Here is a 27,807-nt window from a genome sequence, read left to right on the forward strand (position 1 = left end):
TAAAATGTCAAAGAGAAATCTGCCTATTGTGAAGTAATACCAGAGTCCCTCTGGCAAACAAGTTCAATACCACAAGCAGGTGTTATGTAACAACACTCAAAAAAAGGTCATTTGCTATTTGCAAACATTATAGCTACTATAAAAATCATCCATCAAACTGTGATCCTTCTAGAATATCAAGCTGATGGCAGAAAATCCATGAATAACATAGATACTCACCCTAAGGGGTAGAATTACTAGTTACAAAGTGATCCAGCTTCCAGGTCGGAATAAATTCTTTCTTAGACCTCTCAGACTAACACTCTGGTCAAAGAGAAAAATTCAAGGGATACATCAATAATTTAAATGCGCATAGATGTACACACATAATCAACTAACGGCTTTCACCGGGACATTATATACATGACTTACTTTCATCTAACTTTTTAAAGGATACCTGCTTTTCAAATACTTACACCCCAAATATTGATTCATGTCCCATATGAGTTTATTTTAATTATTGTAGTAGTTGAAATGCAGCATTTTTTGAACCAGCAACTGCCCTACACAATGTACAGAATGCTCCTGAACTTCTGGGCACCTGCACAGGATCTGTTCATTCATTCTATTCCTTATACCTAGTAATTTACAATTTTTCCTTGTAAAAAATGAAAAAGAGAATGTGAGAGATTGAGTTACAGTAAGCATCAAGGTTTATTTTAAAATCAGCATTTTCTTCATGTTGTACAAGGATATCTTCTGTCTTCATGATTATTTATCAATTACATGACTTTGTTTTCTCTTTCAGTATGTGTGGGACATACTTTCAGAGGTGGAAAGTCATGCATTAGCTGTGGAGATTTGCCTTATATAACATTTGTACTCCATCAAATGAACATATATTTATACCCATCAAATAAAAAGAGAAAAAAATAGAAACTATGTGAATAGGACTAGGAAGCTAACAGTACTGTTTGAAGATGGTGTAAGAAAATTCAGGGGAATATTTCTCCATTTGAGATATAAAGACAGCCACATTTTAGTCAGGCAACTTCTGAAGAAATACTAAACAGGGAAAAATGTAGTAAGATATCAGTGAAATTTGGTTTATAATGAATTATGTTTTAAAATTATGTACATTTTCAATCTATCAATATTACCTGATAAATAGGAAGATGGATAGATGGATGAATGGATGCATTGTCTGCCTGAATTAATCAGATTTCACCAGATTTAGCATTAAGTAGAGTGCATGCCAGAATTCAAGAACTTTGCATGAAACTTTTCGATAATATTTGAGACTGAAATATTTAATAGCCAAAAATTAAATCTTTTCTGAGGAATTGGTCTTCCATCCAAAATAATCTTCAATATTTGGCAAAATATAAAATTTTAGCCAGTATTTTTGGGAAGTATGCAAATTTAGAATTAACATTTTTATGCAAAGGGCACTTCCACATTGTACCTTTTTAACTGATATAAGGAGGAAAGGGAGCGGTAAACATGAGGTCTGGCAGATATGTCCAGGGTGAAAAAAGAGCAGAAGGAAACTGGTGGCTCTACTGACATAGTAAATATAGGAGAAAGAAGGAAAACTTAGAAGCGGGGGAGAGTAGAAAGAGTATGGGGGGCCAGGCACGGTGGCTCACACTTGTAATCCCAGCACTTTGGGAGGCTGATCTTTGGATCACAGATCACAAAGTCAGGAGATCGAGACCATCCTGACCAACACGGTGAAACCCTGTCTCTACTAAAAATGCAAGAATTAGCTGGGTGTGGTGGCATGTGCCTATAATCCCAGCTACTCGGGAGGCTGAGGCACGAGAATTGCTTGAACCCAGGAGGCAGAGGTTGCAGTGAGCCGAGATGGCACCACTGCACTCCAGCGTGGCAACAGAGTGAGACTCCGTCTCAAAAAAAAAAATAGAAAAGAAAGAGTAGTATGGAGAAAAGTTTCCTTTCAATTAACAAAGTTCAAGTTGCTGTATTATCTAAAATATTTGATAGTTATTCTCTCATGACATATTCTCTTGTTTCCTTCTTTTTTTTTTTTTTTTTTTTTTAATTTTGAGGTGGAGTCTCGCTCTTGTTACCCAGGCTGGTGTGCAATGGTGCAATCTGGGCTCATTGCAACCTCTGCCTCCTGGGTTGAAGCAATTCTCCTGCCTCAACCTCCCAAATAGCTAGGATTACAGGCATGTGCCACCACGCCTGGCTAACTCTGTATTTGTAGTAGAGACGGGGGTTCTCCATGTTGGTCAGGCTGGTCTTGAACTCCTGACCTCAGATGATCCACCAGTCTCTGCCTCCCAAAGTGCTGGAATTATAGCTGTGAGCCATCGCACCCGGCCTCCTTCTTACTTTTCTGTGAATTCATTCTTTATCTTATTAGACTTTAGGGGCTCCTCATAGTCTTTTAATCAATCTTATTAAATACAGAAAAAATATATATATGAATATAAACCCCACATATATGTCATGTTTCGGTGTAACTTTTTTTGGGAAATGATTTTTCAAAGACTGAATACATAATATAAAATTTTGAAGAAAAACAGAAAGAACGAAATAAATAATCCTACTGGGCTTAGCATAAATTTACAAATAAGGAGTCAGGAAAAATGAGATGTATTTTTTTATATTGAATGTAAGTAATAAAGTACCAACAGGAAACCAAGTTGCCTAGGATATAAATAATCATTAAAAAGTGGCAGTATTTTAGAAACACTTAAGCTTTCAATGAGCATTTCACCACGGTAAGTGTCGCTTCGCAATATAAGCTTTCTATTCTAAGCCTTTCCTCCACAGAATTTCAGAGAGATGTGATTCCTGAGGTGTATAATGCGTTTTTGCTTCTTGCTATGAGTTTGAATACTAGTTAGAAGATATTTTGTTAAACAAAGAAAAGCAGCTGGTTTTGCCAATGAGATATATCCCATCCCTAGCAGATTCTATGCTCAAATACAAGTTTGCAGATAAACATTACCCATTTTCATTTCTCCAGGTCACTCCTAAATGAGAAGAGAGACAAAATGAGTAATGTAAAAACAGACATGAATCATACTATATTTTTTGCTCTTCTCCAACATATTCAAATAGTGAGATACGCTTAAAATATTACAAATATCAACAGCAGTCAACTTTAAACTGGTAAAATGGAGCAGGGAGAAGGATAGAAGGAGTAATGTAAATTGTACCAAGGAGTATGAGGAAGCAGGCAGCTGGTGTTCCATGGGAACCAGCCAAGGGCTCAGGCTGTCCTTACATGAGAATTTGCAGGACAGCCTAGACTGTCTTAGCACCCCTGCCTGTTCTACTTCCTTGTACTCTCTTACTATCTCCTCTGCTTTAACTCACACCAGCAGAGCCTTGGAGACCATCCTAACTGGCTATAATGTGAGGAAACTCTGTGTCTCTACCCAAGAGTGTAAACGTGAGAGAAGATGTACCCATTGATGAACACTTCGTGCCCCCTTCCTCTTCTCACCATAATCATTGCAGTCCTGCTTAGTCCTTGCAAATACTCACCTGTGCTTTCTCAGTTGTGAAGGAATGTTGGATTATAAAACAAAGATGGTAGAGCTAAAAAATAAGTATTTTATTTTATGTCGATTACCACAGCTTTATGACACGAAGCTTCTCTTATGTATCTGAAACCTCTTTTCCCTTATGGATCCTACTAGACTGTGAATTTGCTGCCTTTCAACAAACTGGTGTATCTCCTTACTTTTCGTAATTTTCTCTAATAATTGCAACTATTCTGAGCTTGCCTATCCTATGACATAGTGAACCAAGAATACAAAAATTAAATAATAAATAATGACTTTTAAAAGTCTTTCAAGGGCAGGAGAAAGTATATGATGGATTCCCTTAGCTATTTTATATATTGATATTTTAAAAGGCTTACTTCAATTACATGGACTCAGTACTTGTCTTCTTTAGCCATAATAAATAATTAAGTTTTTATTAAACATCAAATCTCTTTTTTAAAAGCCGTGTGTGTGTGTGTATGCGCGCGTGTACATGCGTGTGTGTGTGTGTCTGTGTGTGTGCCTTCTCTGGGGCCTACTGCATAATCAATGCAAAGGGGAAAAACACTGTGTATCAAATATGGCTGGACATTCAGTGGGAACTGTGACAGATACATAATTTGTCTCATATGTACACAGCATTGTATAAAAAGGAGTTGACCTTCCAATCCCACTGACATATCTCTATAGTAAGAAGACTTTTAAAAATCATCTTCTAAATTCCTTTAGTTTTCACTGTTTCTTCACTAACATAACCTTTAGATTATAATTTAGCTTCCCAGATAGAAGGAGATCATGTTTTATATGAACACAGCATTCTGGTTCTTAGGTTATTATTTTTGTACTATAAATTAATACTGTCATTCTGGTGCCAAAGCCTTGTGGGAACTTTAGCTATGTTAAATTAGCTCAACTGTTGATCACCCACAAACACCAACAGGAATGAGTATCTGAGTCTTCAATGCAAAGGACCAGAGCTCAGAATAGGGTCACTAAATGTGGCACTAGATAGTATCACCTTCTGTCTCTCTCAAGTTTTTCTTCAGCCGATTCCTCTCCATCTCCATATTGACACACATATGTTTTCCCACAAAACAATGTTAGAGTGACTATTGCCTAGGCTACCTCTCAAGATACAATATAACCCCAAGTCCTCCTAAACTCCCTTGAGTATGGATTCTAGTATGTGAGTTCCTTCGAGCCCTGTCTCTCAGGATTACACTCTCTGAGCATTGAGCTCTCCAAAGCCCCAGAATGAGCGTGGAATAGTTGGAGCTCAGACACAGCTGGGTAACTTCTGCAACAATAAGATGGAAAGAACTCCTCCTTGTCCCCTGCCCCAGGAGTGCACTCTTAGACAGTCTCCATCAGTAAAGAAGAGAAAATGTATTCATTCAAGTAGGAGCTGGCCTTATGCTCACAAAACACAAAGTAGAACAGCTCCTGCTTTAGCAGGTTTACATTCTAATGTCAGTAGGGTGGATGAGGAGTGAAAAAATAGATCAATAAATAAGAAAATGTTACTTGTTAATAAGTACTCTGAAGATAATCAAATGAGGAAATGTTATAGAGAATGATTAGGGAAGACAGTAAGACTACTGTGAATTAGGTGGCCAGAAAATCACTTGGATGGAGACATTTAAATGACACCCTGAATAATCACCATCTGGGGGCTGCACACAAAACAGAAGGCCAGATGGCCAGTGTGGCCAGAGGCCAGTGAGCTTGGTGAAAGGTGGTGTAAAATATAGGCAGGAACTAAATGAGGTAGGCCCTTGGAGGCAAAACTGAGGAGCTTGGATTTATTTCAGTTTCAAGTCCATTTCAGGGTTTAAACAACATAGCAGTTGTCTAATCTCCATTTCTAAAACCAAAATTCTGGCTGCTATGTTGGTATGAATTGTAAAGTGGTAAATGTAGAAAAGAGAGTCAGGTAAGAAGCTATATCTATGGCTCTGGCAAGAAATGACCATGGTTTGGTTTACTGTCATAAAGAGGCTTGAATGGGATACAATTTGGTGTGCCCAGAGACAACAAGACCAGCTAAGAGATGAAATGTTGATACTGGCAATTACGTTGATGGCTCTTCCAGTTTTGGTATGAACAACTGCATGGTGGTGGTTCTGTTTAATTATAGGTGGCAGACTTGTGGGAGGAAAAGATTTGAGAGAGGCAGAGGAAGCTAGGGAAATAAGAGTTCCATTTTGTCTGATTTAAATTTTAGTGGGTTCTTAGGCATCCAGGGGTAGAAACAATCAGACCAGAACACTCGAGATGTGAATCTGGTTTTCAGGAGAGACATCATGGCTGTCAATATAAGTCAGAGCGTCAGCTGCGTAGAGCTAGTTTTAAGATATGAGATTGGACAAAGTCACATAGGAAGTGGGTTTATATGGAGAAGATAAGAGGACTGAAGACGGAGACCTAAAGTACTCTAAGGTTTAGAAATCAGATAAGGGGAAAGGAGGCAGAAAAAAAGATGGAGAAGTGGTAGCCAATGAGGTAGAAGGGAGAATAAGAATATTTGCTAATACTAAAGCCAAGAATAAAAGGAATCTTTCAAGGAGAGAATAGTCAACTAATAAGCTACAAATGAGAGATTGAGTTAGATTTTTATGGAGAAATGGCCATTAGATTTCACAAGTGAAGGTTAATGGGGGCCTTGAAAAGTTTATTTTTTAAATGATGACATCTGGTGAAAGGAATGTGATGTGCTACTTTTTCTACTTAAATTTCATAACCAACTAAATGTTGAAAAAAAACTAAGTGGAAAATTGTGTTATCCAGACTATAAATTTCAGCATAGAATTATTGAGTATTAAATAAATGTAAAGAACTATGTCACGGCGTATAAAGGAAAAATTGAAGAGCTATCATTACATCATCTGACTTAACATATTTTCCAATCAAAAAGATTCCTTAATGTTAGAATCATTTTCTACAAGGTTGAAAGGTAATTTTTATATTCAGATATTTATAATTTCTGACATTAACATCTGAAGCCATGTATATTGTAGTCACAAAGTAGAAATAGACGTGTCTAAAAAATCATTTGACTTAAAGCAAAAAATTATTAGTTTCAGGTAGAAATGTCTTTCTGTGACTTAAAACAATATATGTATTTTTTTTTCATTAACTCAGGTATGGTGACATGGTGCCAAAAACCATAGCAGGGAAGATTTTTGGTTCTATCTGTTCGCTGAGTGGGGTCTTGGTCATTGCTCTACCAGTTCCGGTGATTGTATCGAACTTCAGTCGTATCTACCACCAGAATCAACGAGCAGACAAACGAAGGGCACAGAAGGTGCGTATTCAGCTCTATGCAACCATAGTTTAGCACTTCCCACTTTTTATAATGAGCTTTAGTATTTCTTAACGGTTATTCAGTGCTCTGGATTGGTCAGTATGTGCATCAATCAGGACCGAGTAGGTTATTCTACACTAAAAAGAAGCCTAACATCTCAGGGGCTTAAAACAATAAGCAGTATTTCTGAATCATGCTACAAGTCCATTACTTGTCCAGAGAATAGAGAGTCCATCTTGACAGTGTGCTTCTGCAGTCTCCAGGAGGAGTAAAGGGCATGATGAATCACACACTGCTTCCTAATGCCCCTCCTGGAAGTGGTTTGAGTCACTTTCTCGTCTATTGCATTAACTAAAGCAAATCACACAGCAGTGTCTAATTTCGAAGTGGGCAGGAAAATACAATTCTACTATGGGGCCAGAAGCAGAAAATAAGAAATATTTGATGAGCAGCACTAATGACAGTAGCAAAATCAGAAACAGATTCTTGGCAAATTTTATTAAAATCAGATTTCTAGGTCTGATTCACTGAGTCTGTATCTATTAAGGGTCAAGCTGGTTCTAGTAGATGAGGGTTATTAAAGGGCACCAAAATGTGTCTCAGATATTTTACATAGTTGACACAGGAAGTAATCTGATCATCTGTAGCTGAGTTTTATTCTCGTCCTAGCAGCTTACCGTTTGTTTGAACTTCATGCCAGGTAATTAATCCCTCAAGAATAAGCATAGTGTACACTCAACTATAAAATGGAGAAAATAATAAACAGTAAGATTAAGATTATATACAAGTATATGTAAATTTATATAACCACATCATATTATAAATATTTAATGTTTACTTGTGGTTTATATGTGCCAGACATTAGCCTAACGTTTTTCACAAAAGAATTCATATGTTAAAAGACAAACCTTAGCCAAATTAAATTGAAAACTTTAATTGAGCAAAGAACAATTCATGAATTGGGCAGCCTTTCAAGCCAGAGTAAGCACAGAAATTCCAGCACAGCCACATGATAGAAAAAGATTTACAGGCAGTAAAAGGAAAGTGACAATCAGAAAACAAAAGTGAGGTACAGAAACAGTTGTAATGATTATAGCTCAGCGTTTGCCTTATTTGAACACCATTGGAGCAGTTGGCCCCCTTTGATTGGCCAAAACTCAGTGGTTGGCACAGAGTGGGTTACAGTCTGTTTACTCCTCCATTTAAGGTACAGTTCACTATGCATAGAGAAACCTTTAGGCTAAATTTAAAATATGTAAGGAGGCAACTTTAGGCTAAACTTGAGTCAACACATACAACCTTCACGAAAACTCTAGCAGTTAGTTACCATTATTATCCTCATTTTATAGATGGGAATTCTCCAGTATTCCCAAATTAAGCAATTGTAAGGTCACATACCTGTTCAGTTGGAGATCCACCACTCCATCCAAGCTAGTCTGGCTCCCAGGCTCATACACACAAACACTATGATAAGGTGCCTCTCAGAAAAGCTATGTAAATGTTATCATACTTCCCTTCCCCAATCCTTGTCAAAATAGTCACCTTGAGAGGCAGGGCCCTTGTTGCTTAGAAACAATCTTGGAAATCTCTTCTGTAGTTTCCTTTGGGCTTATGGCACTGTATTTCCAGTATTCTTCATGGTCATTATATCTTTGTCCTTTAAGGATAGATTCATTTTTTAAAAAACATCCAAAACCATTCATAATCGCGACTAAAGTGGATGCACAACCTGGGTGATGTGTCATAACTACAAAATACCATGAGAGGCTTTGGTGTAGTTATTCACTGGCTTTGTAGGTAATTCCAGAACAGGATCTTAAACACGCATATGAACAATGTCAGCCTCTTAAGTAAAGTATACAATCTCATGAAGTAAGTCTTTGGAAAGTTCTAGTTAATCAGTGTGGCCACACAGCATATTTGTCCAGAGAACTAATTTATGCCCTTTGTCAAAGATCTTCCTTTAGCAAAGAATCACTTTTCCAAGTCCTGTAGTTACTTGCTTTATGGAACTCTTCATTTTTGGACGAATGCCTAGTCTTTAATTATTACAGAGAAGAGTTAGAAATAGTCCAGTCAACATGGATATAGAGAACTGATCATCTAATGAATAGGGAGGAGTAGAAAAAGGCACCCTCTGGACAGTTGTAGTCTTATGTAGGGAATACATACCCTTGGCAAGCAGAGGTAAAGGGGTTTCAGCCACAACTGACCCCACCACCAAGGACCTTCAAGCACCACAGTCGTGACACTGCCCATACAGTCCAGTCCCTCCACTGGGTACAATTGCTCATTGTCTAAAGAAACAGGATCCTACCAAAAGTTTAACTTTCAACCACCCATCAATCTCCATTCTAGACATTTCTCCTTTGGTATAAGAGCCAACTATATGAAAACTATAGGAAGCACAAATCTAAATTTCTGATAAACCAATTTCCCAAATACCTGTATTTCTTCAGAGTTTGTCATCTGCAACAAAAAAATCAATAAAGAAAACCTTAGAGTATTTTAGAAGCCTTTTGGTCTACTAAATATTAAATACTAAAATACCTTTAGAAATCAAAAGTAAGTAATGTGACATTCTAAAAGTACACTAATTGAAAAGTATATTTTGTGAATGCTTTTAGGAATCTTTAAAATATTTGCTATATTTTTAGTTTCTGCCATAATGCAATGAATTTTACAAAGTTTTACTATTACAAAAATTAGATTAATAAAGTCAAATATAATAACCAAGTATAATATGTCCAGTATGTAGACTGTGACCAATAAACTGAACATAATCTTCTAAGAAAGAACAGTTTGGATATGAACTAAATAAGTTACCAAAGGATGTTTCCTATTTTCCTTCCCAAGAGATTAGGGGGGGAAAAAAAAAAAACAGAACAAATGCCCATTAGGCTAAGACAGTTTAAATTTATCTGGGACTGGGCTATGTGCCAAATATTAAAGTTATGCAAAAATAACCAACTAATTCAGTCAAGTAAACATTCAATTCAGTAAAAATATCAGTCCAACAAATAAAAGTAATGTTACAAAATGGTTTTTTTAGACCATATTTTTGTTGTTTAATTCAATTGCCACGTCAAGACCAAGCAAAAGCACGAAATAGACACAGTATTAATTTGAGAACACTCCCATCATCACCATCAGAAATACTTTCCTTCTTCTAGGTTCTTCCATTTGCAATACTCTTCCTGCTTTTGCTACCCGCTCCTGCTGTTTACAGGGAATACATCGTTTACCCCATTTCTATCAATCATTGATAAAGTCTTAACTAAATCCCAGCCCTTTTTCTGCTTAGCCCTGCCATCTCCAGGATTAACCAAGTTCTGGACCTAGGAATATTGCACTGTCTGCTACTGACTTCTTTCCTCTCTTTTTATTGTTGTTTGGTACTAACTTGTCTCATTTCTAGCACATACTGACATGCTGGTGGATATAGGCCTAAACTGTGACACCTCTCCTCCACTCCCACCCTTGGTAATTGTATTTTAATAGATTTATTGATTCTCTTAGTTAGTCTATAAATATTTACTGAGTAGAATGTATTAGCCAAAATAAAGCTAGATTAATGCAATGACAAGGGGAAGGTTGATATTTTGAAGCAGCTCATTTAAAATATGGATCACATCACCTAATCATCTGCATACTCACAGGCTAACCTGTGAGTAATTATCACATAATAATCATAGTAGTAATTATAGTTATAATTTAATAATACAAATTGCAACAACAAAACCCCTCACTAGTTTCTAGAATGTCCCAGGTGTTTTATATCTGTTTTTTGTAACATTCACAATCAACTTGCAAAGGAAGTATACTATTTCCATTTTACAGATAACTTTCTCATGCTCACAAACCTAGTGATTAAAGTCCAAGGCAAAAAAAGTCTAGTATTATTTGAACTATTAATGTTTTAGGATATTCCTATAGATAATTCTAAATGCAGTGAGAAGTTTAGAATCAATGAGCCAATGTATGGTGTAATATTTTTAATTTTCACATTAAAATTCTCACATTGACTTAGAAAGGTACTAACCATATGTAATCTGCCATTTATCATACCCTGCTAGGGTGGTTTTCAAAGTTTAGAATCATCTGAAAAAGAAAAAAAAAAAAAAAAAGATTGTTGAGCCCTACTCCCAAAACATCAGACTCTGTAGTTTTGGGTTAGAACCTGAACATTTGCTAATAAATTCCCAGGTGATGCTGATATTGCCATTTGGGAGACCACATTTTGAGAACCACTGCCTAGTACATTCAGCAATGTCCAAATGAAAGATTTTTTTTTAAGTAGAATAATGAAAAAGCAAGAAATAACTACTTGCTAGAACCTGAGAGTAATCTCTTAGGCTATCTACTATTAAAAACAAAAATTACGCAGCTCCTAATTCCACCCAAGAATTTGGTCACGGATGCCCTCCTATATTCTCTTTCAGTTCTCACCCCTTCCAACATGGAATCCTCTTGCAGACCTCTCTTTGCTTAGCCTCTTCCACTGACCCAAATCCCAGCCTTTTTCTGCTTAGCCCTGCCATCTCCAGGAATAACCAAGTTCTGGACCTAGGAATATTGCACTGTCTGCCACTGACTTCTTTCCTCTCTTTTTATTGTTGTTTGGTGCTAACTTGTCTCATTTCTAGCACAGTTATTTTTTCTTAGCAAGTAAAAAGATTCCAATAAATGTCTTAAACTTCTAAGAGATGATAAAGTTTAATATGCTACCTCCACCTGAGGCATTTTACTAACCTTTAAATGAAAGAAACAACTGTAAGCAAAATTTCCAGAATGCATGTTACAGAGAGTGTGGGGGCAAGCATTTGAGGAGTAAGGAATTACCAAAGAGAAACACCTTCTTTACCTCACTTTTAAGGCTGCCTAGGATACCTTTATTTTTCAAAATATTTTGTGATTTGGTAACAAGATGGCCCAATAACTTCCTTTAATCTACCTCATACCTCATCTAGAAATGACTGACGATGTAAGGAAATCAGTGTCTCGGCCGTGTTTGGCTTATAGATCCTTCTCAGATTGACTTCCACCATCTGTTCCACACATACACTGTAAAGTTTATGTCACTTGGTGTAATTAAAAAACAATCTACTTGATAAAACCCATTGTGTTCCACGGCATTCTAACCTGTACTTCACAATACAAGATTTCTATGTCAAATTAGTTTGAGGAAACTTGCAGACTATGTATCCCTGTTCTCCTCACAGTAATCATCCACAATGTCATATGTTGTGAGGAACCCAAGAGCAAAGAAACCTTTTTAACACCTCAGCATTTCCCAGCCTTTTCTTGACCACAGAATCAGTCCTTTGCTTCATCTGTTTGATTTAGATTTTACTTTTGACACTTATGAATTCCTTGGAACCAACTTTGAGAAATCCTGCTAAGATTAGATGATTAGACAAAAACTGCAGCTATGAAGAATCAGGATGCATAGGAAGAATATGTTTATGAGACAGACAACTTTTCTCCAAACACTATCACCATTTAAGGCAAATAAATTATTTGAAAATAACTATAATGCTTTTTTTATACTGAAAATGTAAACCTTGCTTTAATTAAAATTTAAGAAGTCTCCTACTTTTCATACAGCTAAGATAAAGTACTTACTGAAACTTTTCTCTAACTTGCATATTATTTGCTGATACTTTGCCGTGCCAGAAGTTGTATGTTCTAAAAGGGTCAGGGGTAAGAGACTGAAAGGAATACATTTGTTTTTACCAGCAGATGGCTTTCTTTTAACCTCCCAATTACTTAATCGGCGCTGCCAAGATTGTCATACTGAGAGGGTCAGAAGTAAAATGATTTTCTAAAATATCTTTGTAAAATAATTTCCCTCAATTACCGGCTGGAACCAAAGAGATAATCACAAGTCATAAAGGCTAGTATTCAACAGGCATTTGTTGTGGTGCTCCACAAGACCAATTAAACCAATTAACTCCTATGGAATTGTAGTCGGGTCAAAGAAAAGCCATGATTGAAATTGAGATGGGAAGTTATTTTTCTGACACAGTGCATGACTTAGCATAAATGGATAGTCTGTCTCTAAAGCAACTTCTTTTTTGTCCCTAAGCGCAGAACTACTTCTACAGTAGTGTTTTCCACCATATGTAGGCTTACCATTACATGATGAGAAATATATGTCATTTTATTTTGCTGGACAGTATTTTTGGTTAATGTATATGTTTCCTTAATAAAAGAAAACAGTATCACCCAATGCTGCTGCTGAATGCTTAGAGAATGAAGGGAGGGAGGAAGGAAGGAGTCGGGAGTCTGGAGTAGAAAGGCAATGAATGTTCCAGGAGACTAAAAAGACTTTAAGACTGAAATTTCAACAATAATCCCTTTTTGGAAACAAATATATGAATTGCTTATTTCTGAATTATTAGGCTAATTCTGAGTCATTTCCAAGTGTCCTTGTCACTTGCTATTGTTTTACTGCGTTTGGTCTGAAATCCTGAAATTGCTGCCCAACTTTTGAAGTTAAAAATTTTCTACCTTCCAACTTCATTCTCTACTATTGTGTTAGTATTTTGAGTGATCTAAACATTATGTTTCCAACAAAGAGTGAAATTTGTCTAATTTTCTCATCATTTATAAGCATGATCTTTGTACAAAGTATATTATTTTAACCTGGAGTCAGCACACAGGAAGAATAAATTTAGGAAGGAAGGGAGGAAGGGTGGTGTTAAAGACAGATGATATCTTAATGCGATTTTGAGAACTTCAAACATCTCAGTGCTACTCTCAAATGATACGTGTGAAAGGCATCTTGGTACAATAACTTTGGAGGGAAATTTGGTAAGACTTTACAAAAGAAACACACACACACACACACACACACACACACACACATGCACTCTCTTTGGTCCAGGAATAATTTTGCTTTCAGAAATATGTCTTGTAGATAAGCTCATCATCATATTCAATGCAGGCAGCATTGCTTATAGTTGCCAAAGATGCTTTAAAAATTAATTGGTAGTTGGCCTGGTAAATAAATACTTCTTTGTTTATACCGTAGTATATTATACATTCATAGAAAATGAGGCGGATCTTTACATGTATATATGGAAGGAGTTCCAAGATGTAATTAAAAAACACAACTAAATGCAGAAGAGTGTGAGGAGTATTCTCTGGAGTAAAAATGTATGTGTATATACATGTGAATATATATACTTGCTCTTTTAGGCTTAGAAAATTTCTCACAGGATTTTCTAGAAATATTACCAATGATTGATTCTGAAGCCTCGTAGTGGGATGGCTCCAGGGTCACAGACAATTGTTTGCAGGCACTTCTGTAGTATTAAAAATTTTTTCATATGTATATATTTTTCATTTAAAAATCTAGATAATTTTAAAATTTTTATTAAAAAGAGCATTCCAGGACTTGAGACTAAAGATACTATTTTTCTGGATTGTTTAGAAGGGAAAAAGAAGAAATTTTGTGAGGTAAGCTTACAGGAAACTTATCTAAGCCATCCCAGTCTCTGTTTCACATACACTTGCTAGCTACATGTAATACAAATAGAATGATCACCAAAATAGTGCTCGCCAGGAAGGGAAAACAGGACTTTTTCCATGACAGTCTAAATGCGCATCAATAACAGCAGTTGGAAAGTAGAATGGAATATCAGAAATCTGGCTACACAGCCAGATGCCTAGTACTTTCACTTCAGGGATCTCACTGTAACTTAGAGGAACAATTGGACTGGTCACCTAAACCCTCTACATTGAAGGATGTTATCAACAGACACACACACAAAAATGCTTTAAAAATGAAAAACAATGTTTAAATCTCTCTGGATAGGCTCACTATGTTCTTCATTTCAGCCAATCCAAGAGTGAAACACAAATCAGATGCGCATACAGTTGTGTGGACCCGTGCTGGTAGACAAAGTAGATAAATTCAGAGTTGGTTTTGTTTGTTTGTTGGTTGGTTGGTTGGTTGGTTGGTTTAGAGAGACAGTCCATGTTGTTTGACATGGATCTACCTTGGCTAACTTAAAGGGTAATTGCAAAAATATAATTTTATATTGGAGGATGCAGATATAGATGAACAGTGGTTCTTATAAAAAAAAAAAAGAAAGGAAGGAAGGAAGGAAGGCAATCAATTCTTGGTATTTAATTACTAATTTTTAAGGACATTAGTTTAAACAAAAAGGAGTTGGCAGCTGGTTTCCTGAGCTACCGGTCTTCATTTCATTAAGTTACTCAGAGAGGGATAAATGAAAATATACATAAGGTAATACTGCTATTTTTCTTTTGACACAATTGAAAGAAACAATAATGAAATAACTTGATCTTACTGTAAAGACTTAATTATAATTTTCAAAGGCATAAGCCAGCTCCAAGGTAGTTCATTGATTTTACTGATAAATATTAACTGAAATAAAGCACTTAAAAAGGTAGAGAGGTAATTTTCAATAGTTGCATTTGAAAAGCTGGCTTACTTTTAATAATATGTAGACTGACAATAGGATTATACAAAAGTTCATTCACTGTTTTAAGGAAACAGTTCGTAAATGTTAACGGCATATTTATTGCTCTTCTCCTATAGAAAGCTAGACTGGCCAGGATCCGGGCAGCCAAAAGTGGAAGCGCAAATGCTTACATGCAGAGCAAACGGAATGGTTTACTCAGTAATCAGCTGCAGGTACGGTCAAGCACACCTCTTTTTTTAATGTTCAATTTATTGGTTTGAGATTGATTTAGTTCTACTTCCATAGAATTTTATTATGACTAATTATGACGATGGCTATCCAAACAACAAAAGTTTTTTTGTTTTTGTTTTTGTTTTTTTATAACTTCACCCTATACATCCTCATTGGCTGTAGAAGGTTAGAAAGTGCACTATGAAATACTGCCAGTGAATCATGATGACTATTCATCATTAGGCAATATTTCTACCCTGTCTCTTATTAACATGGTAAAGGTAAAAAAAAAAAAAAAAAAAAAAAAAGCTCAATAATTCAAATGCCTAATTCTTTTTTTTATTTCAAATTTATCTTCCTTAACATTCATTTGGATCAAGGGTTGGGGTGGGTGGCTAACATGATGTCTTCTTTTACTTCATAACGAAGAGGGAACAACATTCAATGTTAGGAAGATCGTATGGCATAAACTACAATTTGAGAAAATTTATTTTTACCCCAGAATTTTCCTTTAATATTTAGGATTCCAATCTTGACTTACAAAATAGTTTTTATTTACGTACGCATGATCACGGTTTCCAAATTTTCTAAGCACTAGGTTAAATTTGATCATCAAAACATAACAGCTTCCCATCTTACAAACATAGTTGGTAGTTGAATGAGTAAAAGGGATTTAAAATTTCAATTCAAAGAGGCATGTCTAAAAGACCAGACCATTCATTTGATGAAATTGTAAATGCCGATCATCCAACTTTACAGGAACTGCACATTTGTTCCTTTCTAGTTAAAAAATAAATAAAATGTTGCCAGTTAATAGAGCAGATCTCTCTGTGGAAATGTGTAGCTGAGGTTCGAGTTGTTTGCAAATAAAATAGAAAGCTCTTCTGTCTTCTTTTTGTTAACAGTCCTCAGAGGATGAGCAGGCTTTTGTTAGCAAATCCGGCTCCAGCTTTGAAACCCAGCACCACCACCTGCTTCACTGCCTGGAAAAAACCACGGTAAGGAGACAGTATGACTGCCTTCCTCTGCTCTCCGACATTAATTCCATTTGCCTTTCTGCATACTTCATGCTTCCGAGTGTGATTTCACTGTCTGCATTACTGGACAACATGCTAAAAAACAAACAAACCAAAACCTCACAATATTTGAAATTACTTTGAAAGACTGTAATGACATTTCAACTTGGAAAGTATTTTAGAAACTTATTTAGAATGTTTTATTCTTAGCCGCTATCTTAACTCTAGTCTAAGAAGTCGGTTAATGCAGATGAAGAGTGGTCTTCCAATAGTAAATCCTAACAATGTCATTGTTTGTGATTCTTAAAATGCTGATTAGACAGAAAAAAAATTAATGGTGCTCGAGGTTCCCTAACATCTAGATCAAGAGAATAGCAATAGCAATAACAAAAAACAGAGAACAATGGAATATAAGCATTTGTTTCATTCACAACCATAATGAATAGAGATAGATAATAGAAACTATTCTCAATTCCCAGCTACTTGGGAGGCTGAGGCAGGAGAATGGCGTGAACCCAAGAGGCGGAGCTTGCAGTGAGCTGAGATGTGGCCATTGCACTCCAGCCTGGGCGACAGAGCGAGACTCCGTCTCCAAAAAAAAAAAAAAAAAAGAAACTATTCTCATTAGAAAAATGACTCATGTAATCACTGGTATGCCCCTGGGTGCTAAGGAGTGAGTCTGTATTTCTCCACTTACAAGCTCTCATTTGGACCTCCTCATTGGCAAATCTACCAATTTCTTAGCCAGTTTGTAAATAGGAGTCACAGTCTATGATGATTACAGAGCAGAACAAAATCTTCACCATATTTGGATCATGTCATCTCACTCACTCTCGAGTGACACATGATTTGTAATCTCAGTTCTAAAGTATTGCCTGTCCATGTACTTATTTACCAATAGAGTCATTCATGCCTACTATGTGCCCAAGAGTGAGCCAGACCCAAGAAACGCCATGAAATGAGGTGTGGCCTCTGCTGCCATTAGCCTCCATTATAAAACAAAACCCCAGACAGGGCTGTTACTGGAAAAGAGCAGCGAACATGGAAAGCAACAATGATGCCACTGGTCAAGGGAGCAAAGAGGGCAGAGCCATGAGGGGACAGGTCAGGCAAGGCTTCCTGGAGGAACTTGAGTCACCTGCAGGGTGACTAGGAGTTAGCTAGGCAGAGCAATGAAGGGGCTAACAGGTGATAGAAGTACCTCAAGAAGGAAGGAACTCAGCCTGGGAGGAAGTGAAAGAATTTGAGGGTGGTCAGAAGGAGAGAGTGTAGCATGGCAAAAGAGGAGGTGAAGGGAAAGGCAGTGTCCAGGTAATGCTAGGCTTTACAGGCATGTGGACAATTTTGATCTTCAGCTCATGGAAATTATTTAAGTGTTTTAAACAAGGTAGTAACATGATTATACTTGCATTTTTAAATAAAGATATGGACAGGTCTGTAACCTAGTAGGATAAATTTGAAAGTTAAATGATACATTAATAATAAAATGTTGGCCGGGCGCAGTGGCTCATGCCTGTCATCCCAGCACTTTGGGAGGCCAAAGTGGGCGAGTCAATTGAAGTCAGGAATTCAAGGCCAGCCTGACCAACATAGTGAAACCATGTCTCTACTAAAAATACAAAAAATTAGCCAGACATGGTGGCAGGAGCCTGTATTCCCAGCTACTCGGGAGGCTGAGGCAGGAGAATTGCTTGAACCTGGGAGGCGGAGGTTGCAGTGAGCTGAGATAGTATCACTGCACTCCAGCCTGGGCAACAAGAGCCAGACTCTGTCTCAATAAATAAATAAATAAATATGTAAAATATTTTTATTCTTATCTTTTTTGTTCCCTGTATTTTCCTTTTTTGAGGGCTTTTTTTAAAAATCAAAAACCATTTAACACCAACTAATATAAATCGTGCTACCTACAAAAGTACGTAGTAACTAATAACAGAATGACTCCCACACTTTCAATCACTGATGAGATAAATTAGAATCTCATGCATTGCAACTTAGGTATGTGAAACCATGCATTGTAAGAGAAGAAAACAGATTGTGAATCTTTTGTGCACCATTTTTTCTTTGAAATTTAATATTTGACATGAAATTCTGTCTTGTCTGATTATATTATTCTCTAGACTTCAAAGAATAGAATGTTAAATTTCATTTATTTCAAAATGCTTGTCTCAGCAAAGAAATGACAAAATGAGTAGCTAAAACATAATCTATTTCTTATTAGCCAGTGTCTTGCTTCAATTGTTTTACTAATATTTTAGGATGAGAGATGGCTAAGTGGAATTTAGTATGTGCAAAGCCTTCCATTATAAGACTATCCCCACACACGCAAAGAAAAACAAAGTAGTAATTGAGGTCATTCTCAAGTAGTTCAGACCAAAAATATTTTCCTGTATATTTCTGAGGTGAAATTCTTGCATAGGCATTTCAGGAGGTTTTTGTTAAACATTTTAAAAGCAAAATTGATATCATGTTTCTACAAAATGAGATATGTGAAATGATGCCTATTACTATTTCCTACTGGGCTAAAAGTTAAGAAATAGTGATGGAAAAACCCCAAATGCAAACAGAGATCATGAGTACAGCCAGTGATGCCAGTGATGTATCACAAAGATTACAAAAAAGGCCACAAAATTTCAATGCTAATCCCTTCTGTGTCAAACACAAAGTGACACATTCACAGCAGTTATTTATGTAACTAATAAGTCATATTTTTCTGCACTGGGTATTTTTAGAGGAACATATAAATAAATGGATAGTGTCTTGGGGTCTCATTTTCTCATTTAGAAATGTTTTCAATCCCAAGTGAAAATATTTGCTAATATATAACAGACAATCTAACTTGGGGCATCCTATTAAAATAATCTATTTTCCATAACTTCAACCTGTTTTAAAAAATAAAGTCAGTGAAAATTTATAACTTCCCTGTGGGTTTTATCTGTATTCATTTTTTGGGTGTTTTTTTTTTTCTTAGCTTATACCTTCCAGATTTTATGTTTAAATAAATAAATGATATTTCAAGATGAAGTTAGTCTATAAAGGGACACTAGATCAGCCTACAGATGTCAATCTCTAGGTTTAACTACAAAGATAGTTCCACATAAATGCCAAAAAGAAGTGGTTTTGATGTCAATCTTTATGAAAATGGTTTTATTTAACCATTGTGTCAAGTCTAAGTATACTTGGGCATATTTGAGCTTTAAAAATAAAGCTACGTATTTTGTTTTTTAAAATGTGCTTCTCTGTTTCTTCATTTACTTACAACTGTGGAACAGAATCACGAGTTTGTGGACGAACAAGTCTTTGAAGAAAGCTGCATGGAAGTTGCAACTGTTAATCGTCCTTCAAGTCACAGTCCCTCACTGTCTTCACAACAAGGAGTCACCAGCACCTGCTGTTCACGACGACACAAAAAAACTTTTCGCATCCCAAATGCCAACGTATCAGGAAGCCATCGAGGTAGTGTACAAGAACTCAGCACGATTCAGATCAGATGTGTGGAGAGAACGCCTCTATCTAACAGGTACCTGAGATTAATCTGTGTTGTCTGCACACCTGTGCTGGTTCCCAGGGTGTGTCTTCTGCACTCATGTTGTCACATATGTGGCATCTAAATTCCTAGCTCCTATGGTTCAGGAAGAGACAAAACTGGTAGTGTAACAAGTAGGAAAGTGGTTCTACTTGCATATCCATTAAGGGTTAAAAGTAGCAGTTATATCAATATTCAAAGAGTCAAAAGAAGGAAACATGATTGGGTGGACACAAATGTGTTTTTCTCTCTTCTGCTCCACAACCTTTTCTTTCTTGGGCAAGGACTTTTATACTCAGGATTCTCTTATATATTCAATAGCCTGAAATGATGGTGGACACTACTAAAAGAGTCAAATGAAATTGAGATCAACATGGCTAAAAGTTATTTAACAGCATGTAAAAATATACAAACACACTCTCTGTAGCAGTAAAAATGAAAACTTTGCCTACACAAATCATTTATATCAATATATAATTTTGATCAGAAAGATATTTTTGGCCATATCAAACACAAAATCAACATAATACAAAAATAAGTGAAGTACTAAAATTGTTTGCCTCTGGTTAGTTCATGAACAAGTTAAGTAAAACTTCCGTATTGATATTTTTGCTTTGCTTTTCCTTATTCACTGTCTTTACCACAAATGTGTAAAACGAAAAAGTAGTACACTTAAACAATATATGTCATTAAAATATAAGTTTCTGCCAAAATAATTTTATTCTGTTTTCAAATTGAATAGCATATGTTTTTAGCGTTAGAGTCTGTAAATTCAGTCCCCTTCTTTCTTGGCATTCAAAAGTCTTTGTTGAAATCTGGATGAGATTCTGAATTCAGGTGATGTCGATTTACATAAATTGGATGTCTCTGGGACTAGAAAATTAAACTTAGGAGCCATAAGACTTCTATCTTAAAGATATTTTAGCTTTGCAGCCTTATATCCTTTATAAAAGGAAGTCAACAATGGAAAAGTATCGAGCAAGAAAATCTTAGGACATAAACATCTTAATTATGTTTTCCATGAAAATAAAATAATTAGGTTCAAGCTTCTGTGTATATCCTTCTCTCTCATTTCCCTTTTATCCGCTTCTCCATATAGAGTATACAATTCATCCAAGAATACCATTTGGGAAAACCTTAAAGTATTAGATAGTAATAGATAAATTTTTTGATTTTTATAATATGTGGTCATCATTAAGTTGAGAGATTTGAGGGCATTATACATCCCAAAAAGACATGAAAATAAAAATATTCTGTGGTCAAAAGAATTAAGAAATCAATGTGATATGGCTCTTTCATAGTGGTTTCTCAAACCTCTTAGAGGTCCTGTCTTAAATAAAACTACTTTGTTCAGCCCAGGCTGTCCAAATCTTACTTGATGCTCTTTCTTTCTACATTTTTTAATAATACTTTTAGTTTGATAAACACTTGATGGAACCAAGTGAAACTGTCTTTTAGAAATTTATTTAATGTTAATTACTGACTATATTCATCTTTAACATAGATTAAGATTTGAGGTTTGATATTTTTAATTATAATAACTTTCCTTAGACAATTAAAATGTTTTTATAAGCATTACAACACATATTCCTCAGTTGTATGAAAAAAATTTAACTAAACAACTTACTTTCTTAATTTTTTTTTCTATCAGCCGATCCAGTTTAAATGCCAAAATGGAAGAGTGTGTTAAACTAAACTGTGAACAACCTTATGTGACTACAGCAATAATAAGCATCCCAACACCTCCAGTAACCACACCAGAGGGAGACGATAGGCCAGAATCTCCTGAGTACTCAGGAGGAAATATTGTCAGAGTTTCTGCTTTGTAAGACACTCGGAATAGGGTTTAAGAGAATTTGAGTCCTGGCTGTGAAAAGAATCTCAACGTAGAAGAAAGAAGAAACAAATATTCTGCAGATTAAGACAGCAAAGCAAGAAGGTTGGAAATGAAACAAAAACAAAGCTTCCAATCTTAAGGATGTGAATAAAACCACCAAATGGCATTTCTAGACAGTTTGACCTGTTACACAGAGTAATATTCTGTGGCCCTTTGACTTTGTGAATGAGCACAATGAAATGCCGCCTATTGATGCTTCTTATGATCAGAACTCTTTTTTAATAAAATAAATAAAATAAATCTTTGAACATAATGTTCCAGTTGAATGCAAAACAAAAAAAATATGGAAAACATTTTGATAAAATTTTTTCCTGTTAAAACCATGAACATTGGCTATGATGAAGATTATTACATATGAAAAAAAAAACACAACATATTTGTATTGACTGAAGGAAACCATCATAATGCATGCTAGAATTCTTTGAAGCAGTGATCTCAGTTTCTTTATGTTGTCTTCAGAATAGGCATGATAAACTATAATTGTAGAAAGGGGTAATTTCTGTGCACTTACAACAAGCTGAGTGTTCATGTTCCATGGTGGGCTGTGCAAATAAACTCCTTTTAGAACTGCAGTATTTCTCATGGGGATACTCATTAGTAAATCTAAAGTGTTCAGATAGTTCAGTATTAATTATCGTTTAACTTTGCACCTAGATACTGTTACAACTGCAATAATTCATTGTACAACTGTTGTATCAGGAATCAGGATTTTTCTGTTGTTGTACTTTCCAGATCTTTATAGATACGGTAGGAGCCACGTTCGTAGAAAAACTTCTGGTGTGGCCAGGTTTTAGGTAACTTTTTAATCCAAAACTATTGTGCCATAAATGTTTTTCAGTAATATTCTTTGGTCCACTGTATTCCTGTGACAGTGCATTATCTGTTCTTGTATTTCTATAGCACCTTTCTATTGGGTTTATCATCATCAACAAGACTAATGTTTACTGTAGTTCAAGTGACTTTCCTACTTTTGTATTTCAAAAAAAAAAAAATTATCTTGTAAGTAGATTGTCCTCAATCCCCTTGTCAAAAATGAGAAAAAAAAGGAGTTGACCCATGTGAATTATCACTAACGTCTTTGTTGTTTATGGAAAAGCCCAGATACTGGATCTATCACTATGTATTTTATGAAAAGAATTGACTGGGACTAATATCACAGGATCGGTCATCTCAGAATCTTACTTGATGTATTATTTATTTTGCCTCAGATCTTGAATACATTTTGAGAATAACTAATGTGGATTGAAATGTAGAGATAAACTAGAGGGCTTTATTGAGCAATATTTGATGAAAGCATGCTTTCTACACCATTCAGGAAGGCAGCACAAATTTATCTCAGAAAAGTTCCTGTGTATTGCGAGGTACAATTTTCTCCAATAAATCAGGAGGACAGGAGTTTGATGATGCAAAGTTGATCTCTGTACATTTAAGTGAAAAGTTTTTATAACTTTTCACCCTTAAAATATGTCAGCAGACATGTCTGCACGTGACAGTGTAAAAAAGTTTAAAGTCAAATGCAAAGTTTTTATTCATTCCAAGCCACCACTGTAAGGAATAAAGCTTAGCTTCTGTACATGGAAAGAGTTAATAATTATTCCTCTATTAGAGATGAGATTTTTAAATGCTTATCATATTTTGTCATAAAAATGGATTAATCCAACCATTTTCAAGTAAAGCCAGAAATCCTTGCTTCCCATTTCTAGAATAGCTTCTAGAACAGTGCTATGCACATATTAGATCTTAATAAACATTTGCTGAGTGAAAGTAAGATAAACTCAACTATCTCTTGGGAAGAACTGGCTTTATTCCTAGTACATCTTTTAAAAAGTTACTAATCTTCCAGCAGTACAAATATTAACAATTATATTAACACCTGCCTCGTGTCACTTTGTGCTTCTAGAGCAATGTCTAGTGAAACTTATCTGATGGCATTTATTGAAAACTTTCTAAAAAGTAGACTAAGGAAACCATAATCAGAATTACTATGTCTTTTGATTCCCAATGAGAAGTTCTATTTTCATGTTCTTAATATTACATAAAAGAAAATGCAGTTAGGTTATTTCAATTGACAATTCTGCCTCCTCTTTTGATTTATCACTTATCCAAAATTATTAATTTTATTAGGCTTTTGGAAAAGAAAAAAACCTTTTTGATGTTTTAGGTGATTTAAAAATATACTGTGTTGGTGGTGAATGATTATTGATGACTGTTAAGTGCATCTGTATTGTAAGTGAAACGTAATTATTTCTGTGTACCATATGGAGTAACTAAGGTCATTGTTTTTGACAATTTTGTTTGAAATTCACATATCTTATTTCAAAGGATAGCATAATATCTGCATTATGCTGGAAAAAAATAGACCTTTGGAGAATACTTAAATAAAACATGTGCATGCTTGAACAGGACAAAATGTTGACTGTTGCCCTATTTTGTTAGATTTCATTCCTTAATACACATAATACATCCATAATACACATGTGGGAGGACCCTGTGAGACATACAACTGGAAGGACACAACAATTGAAAGTAATGCTTAAATCTCATCTGAATGGGTGGAGACAGTAGCTTTTGCCAGTAATGGGAATTAAGGCAGAGACTGTAACAGAAAAGATAGTATCAATTAAGGAAAGCCAGTCCCTGAACCTTATATACTTCTTAAACACCACTACTTGCATTAAGCAGAGAAGCTCGGGGTAATGGTTTTGGTCAGAAATTAACTAAATTCTTAATCAAAGGCTTTATTCTATCTAGGAAAGCAGGGTGATTTATTTGTCTAGCTATTTGTGTGTATGTATGTGTATATGTAGATATAAATTTATTGATACACATATACATAGATTTTCATTCATTTTTAATATGCAACCACTAATGGTTTCTCCTTAATATCCTGGAAAGGATAAAAAGCAAGCAAATGTTAAGAGTTTAGAGAAGAAGGAAAAAGACAAAGGAAATTATTTAGTAGAAAGACTGATTTTAACTGGTGATATATATGATCCTCTTGGTGGATAGTCTCTATCTTTTCTTGTTAATTATTTTCATTTATAGCCTTTGATTTATTAGGTGTCAATTTTGCATTAAAAAGTTCAACACGCCTCCCTATTCCTTCAACTTAGTCACAATGTTGGCTTAGAAATAGTCTCTGGGGAGCTATAATATGTCTGCCAGTAACATTGCTCAAAAGAATAAAAAAGGATTCTTGAAATTAAATTGATGACTCCTCAGAGTTTCATAAGAAAGGCATCTTCTCTTCCCTACAGTGTCATTAAGGTGTTTGTTTTATTAACTCACTGGTACAAGAATGGTTATTACTCTCCACTGTGTAAACATCTGAATTTTCAACACAATTGTGTAGGCACACAGTATTTTTTTAATGAAGGTTTAAATTTTATCTACGAAGGTTTAAATCGTATCTACTTCAGCTGATTGTATTAGGAGAGTAAAATATTCTTTACAGAGTTTGATTTTTTACTTCTAAGGAATTACTAGTTTTGAACAGCGAGTTTGCTTAAGATTATTTTAAAATATAATTATTACAAAAAATTTTTGGTTGAAAATAATATTAAATACATAGCATACCTTTAATCTTTCAATTTACTGCCTGCCCTGCCTTTTTTCTCCTTTATCTTCAAGCATTAATTATTATTGTAGCAGATTATTCTTTGCCTTTCCCTAATTACTTTTTTCTCTAGCTTTTCTATGGAAACTCTTTAGGTCACATAACTATATTCATTCTACATATAATCCAATTTATTGAATACAGATGATGGGCCAGATGTGGTGATAGAGACATACAGATTAAGAAACCAGATCAGATCCTTTTGAAGGAATTATCTAGCGGAAAATATTTCAACTCTCTTCTTTACACTACTGTTCATAATCTTACACTTCAAATCTTCACCTTTCCATGTTGACAGTAACTCTTCTACTTCAGTCTCCTGAAGACATCTCTCCAACAGTGGTTACATAAAGATACTATTCTTCAAGGTGCTTTCTAAAATATTTTCATCACGTCATTAAAATCTTCTTTCAGTAGGTAATGGTTCTGTCTCTATGGGGGCTGGCAGGCAGGGCAAATGAATTCCTACCTGCCCAGAGAAAGAACAGGAAACAATAAAGGTAAAACAAAACCCAAAGGAAGAAGAGCTTCATGTTTACGCATCATGTTAAAGTTAAAAGAAAAAACTTTCTCAAGTATCCATTCTACCTTTTCAACTATAATTTCAGAGAATGTGAAGAACGCTATTAAAATAGTTTTGCAGGAGGACTAATACACAATGCTTCTGTGAATCTGAACACCACACCTCAAATCGTATTATCTGATGAATCCTATTGAAACATCTGTGTAATTGGGACAACAGAAAGGTAAGTCTGTAAATAAAGGGCACTCACTAATAAGGTGGGCCTAGTTGGTTCACATCAATTCCAAAGCAAGAGGATGGTTGAAGAAGGGTGTTGAATGAGTAGATAACAAATAGTTGGAGAGAGATTTGGAGGAACCCTGGAAGACAAGAGTAGGATATTGGCAGGGGCTACAAGATGGCAGAGGCCTCCTTGGGCTTTGACTCTAACTGAAAATACAGAATTTTGGCCTGGTTCAGTGGCTCGTGCCTGTAATCCTAGCACTTTGGGAGGCTGAGGTGGGTGGATCACTTGAAGTCAGGAGTCCAAGACCAGCCTCACCAACTGGTGAAACCCAATCTCTACTTAAAAAAAAAAAAAAAAAGGTAGCCGGGTGTCCTGGAGCATGCCTGTAATCTCAGCTACTCAGGAGTCTGAGGCAAGAGAATTGCTTGAACTCGGGAGGTGGAGGTTGCAATGAGCTGAGATTGCACCACTGCATTCCAGCCTGGGTGACAGAGGGAGACTCCATCTTAAAAAAAAATAAAATAAAAGGAAAAACCAGAATTTTAAAGTTCAGTTTAGTTCAATTTAATTCCTTGGTTAGAGCTACATATTTCGGCACCAAAAGTTCTCTTAACCGATTACCAGTTTTTAATAGTCATACACCAATACTGCTCAGACATCTCCTACACTGCCTGCAAAATGAAGAACAGAACCCTAAAACAGAATAAGCTATTTCTCTGAGACATGTGAAGGGAGTTGAAAGAGCCAAGGCTGAGTGGACGTTGAATTGGATAGACAAGTTTGCTAAATTTCCAGTCAGAGACACCTTCTCGGAGAGGGAGACGATTTCATTACAGAGGATATAACAATTTTGAAAGTAAAAGTGTCATGTGCATCATAATTTTACACAGCAATCATTCTAGACATGCATAATTTATTGGCGATCAATCTGGTAAAAAAAAAAAAAATGTAAACCCACAGAAGTAAAATCCTAATGCACCCTTCTCATTTTACACTTTCTTTTTTCAATAGATTAACGGTGAACGCTAAATAATGATGATTACAACCACCATGGAAATATAATAATAATGGCTGTTAACTTTATTGGATATTAAATATAGGCCAAGCACGGTGCTAATGACTTCACATGTATCAATCCATTCAGTAATTATTAGCCACGTTTTCTGATGAGAAAACTTTAACACTGAAAAATTGTGAGTCTGGGTTTTCCTAATTTAGATAATATAAAATTTTAAATTATGTATTTCTATGACAGAGTTCCATTGTGTAGAATTATTGATGTTATTTCTTCTTTTAGGCTAATAGCGAAATTTAAAGAAATGGGGGTGGGACACAGAGGGAGGCCTGGACATACCTGTGCTCTGGTGATTGCAGTCATTATCAAGGATGATCATTTTCTCTCCCCATTTTCTTTGGTCCAACATATTTTATCATCTTGTTGTGTTCTGATAACAACTGCTTCCTAATTTGACTACTGGCAAATTAAAATAAAATGGGACCTGGCTAGGAAATACATTACTGTCCTAACTG

At 35.5% G+C, this 27,807-nt stretch overlaps 2 protein-coding genes across 4 annotated transcripts in view; one reads left to right on the forward strand and one right to left on the reverse strand.

Annotated features, from left to right (window-relative positions):
- KCND2 (potassium voltage-gated channel subfamily D member 2) overlaps positions 1–24,322 on the forward strand; it is a 483,795-nt gene extending 459,473 nt beyond the window's left edge. Inside the window, exons 2-6 of the mRNA XM_005550606.5 lie at positions 6,648–6,810; positions 15,383–15,478; positions 16,382–16,474; positions 19,762–20,009; positions 21,667–24,322. Coding sequence (XP_005550663.1) covers positions 6,648–6,810; positions 15,383–15,478; positions 16,382–16,474; positions 19,762–20,009; positions 21,667–21,844 — 778 coding nt within the window. The 3' untranslated portion in view covers positions 21,845–24,322. The remainder of the gene's footprint in view (positions 1–6,647; positions 6,811–15,382; positions 15,479–16,381; positions 16,475–19,761; positions 20,010–21,666) is intronic.
- The window catches only part of TSPAN12 (tetraspanin 12), a 106,056-nt gene continuing 101,775 nt past the window's right edge, over positions 23,527–27,807 (reverse strand). Inside the window, exon 9 of one of the 3 annotated variants that reach the window (XM_065542506.2) lies at positions 23,527–25,997. In XM_065542506.2, the coding sequence (XP_065398578.1) occupies positions 25,939–25,997 (59 nt within the window). In that variant the 3' untranslated portion in view covers positions 23,527–25,938. The remainder of the gene's footprint in view (positions 25,998–27,807) is intronic. The other 2 variants (XM_065542504.2, XR_010585819.2) reach the window with 2 other exon arrangements.

The sequence above is a fragment of the Macaca fascicularis genome, chromosome 3 (assembly GCF_037993035.2).
Source record: "Macaca fascicularis isolate 582-1 chromosome 3, T2T-MFA8v1.1".
Classification (NCBI taxonomy): domain Eukaryota; kingdom Metazoa; phylum Chordata; class Mammalia; order Primates; family Cercopithecidae; genus Macaca; species Macaca fascicularis.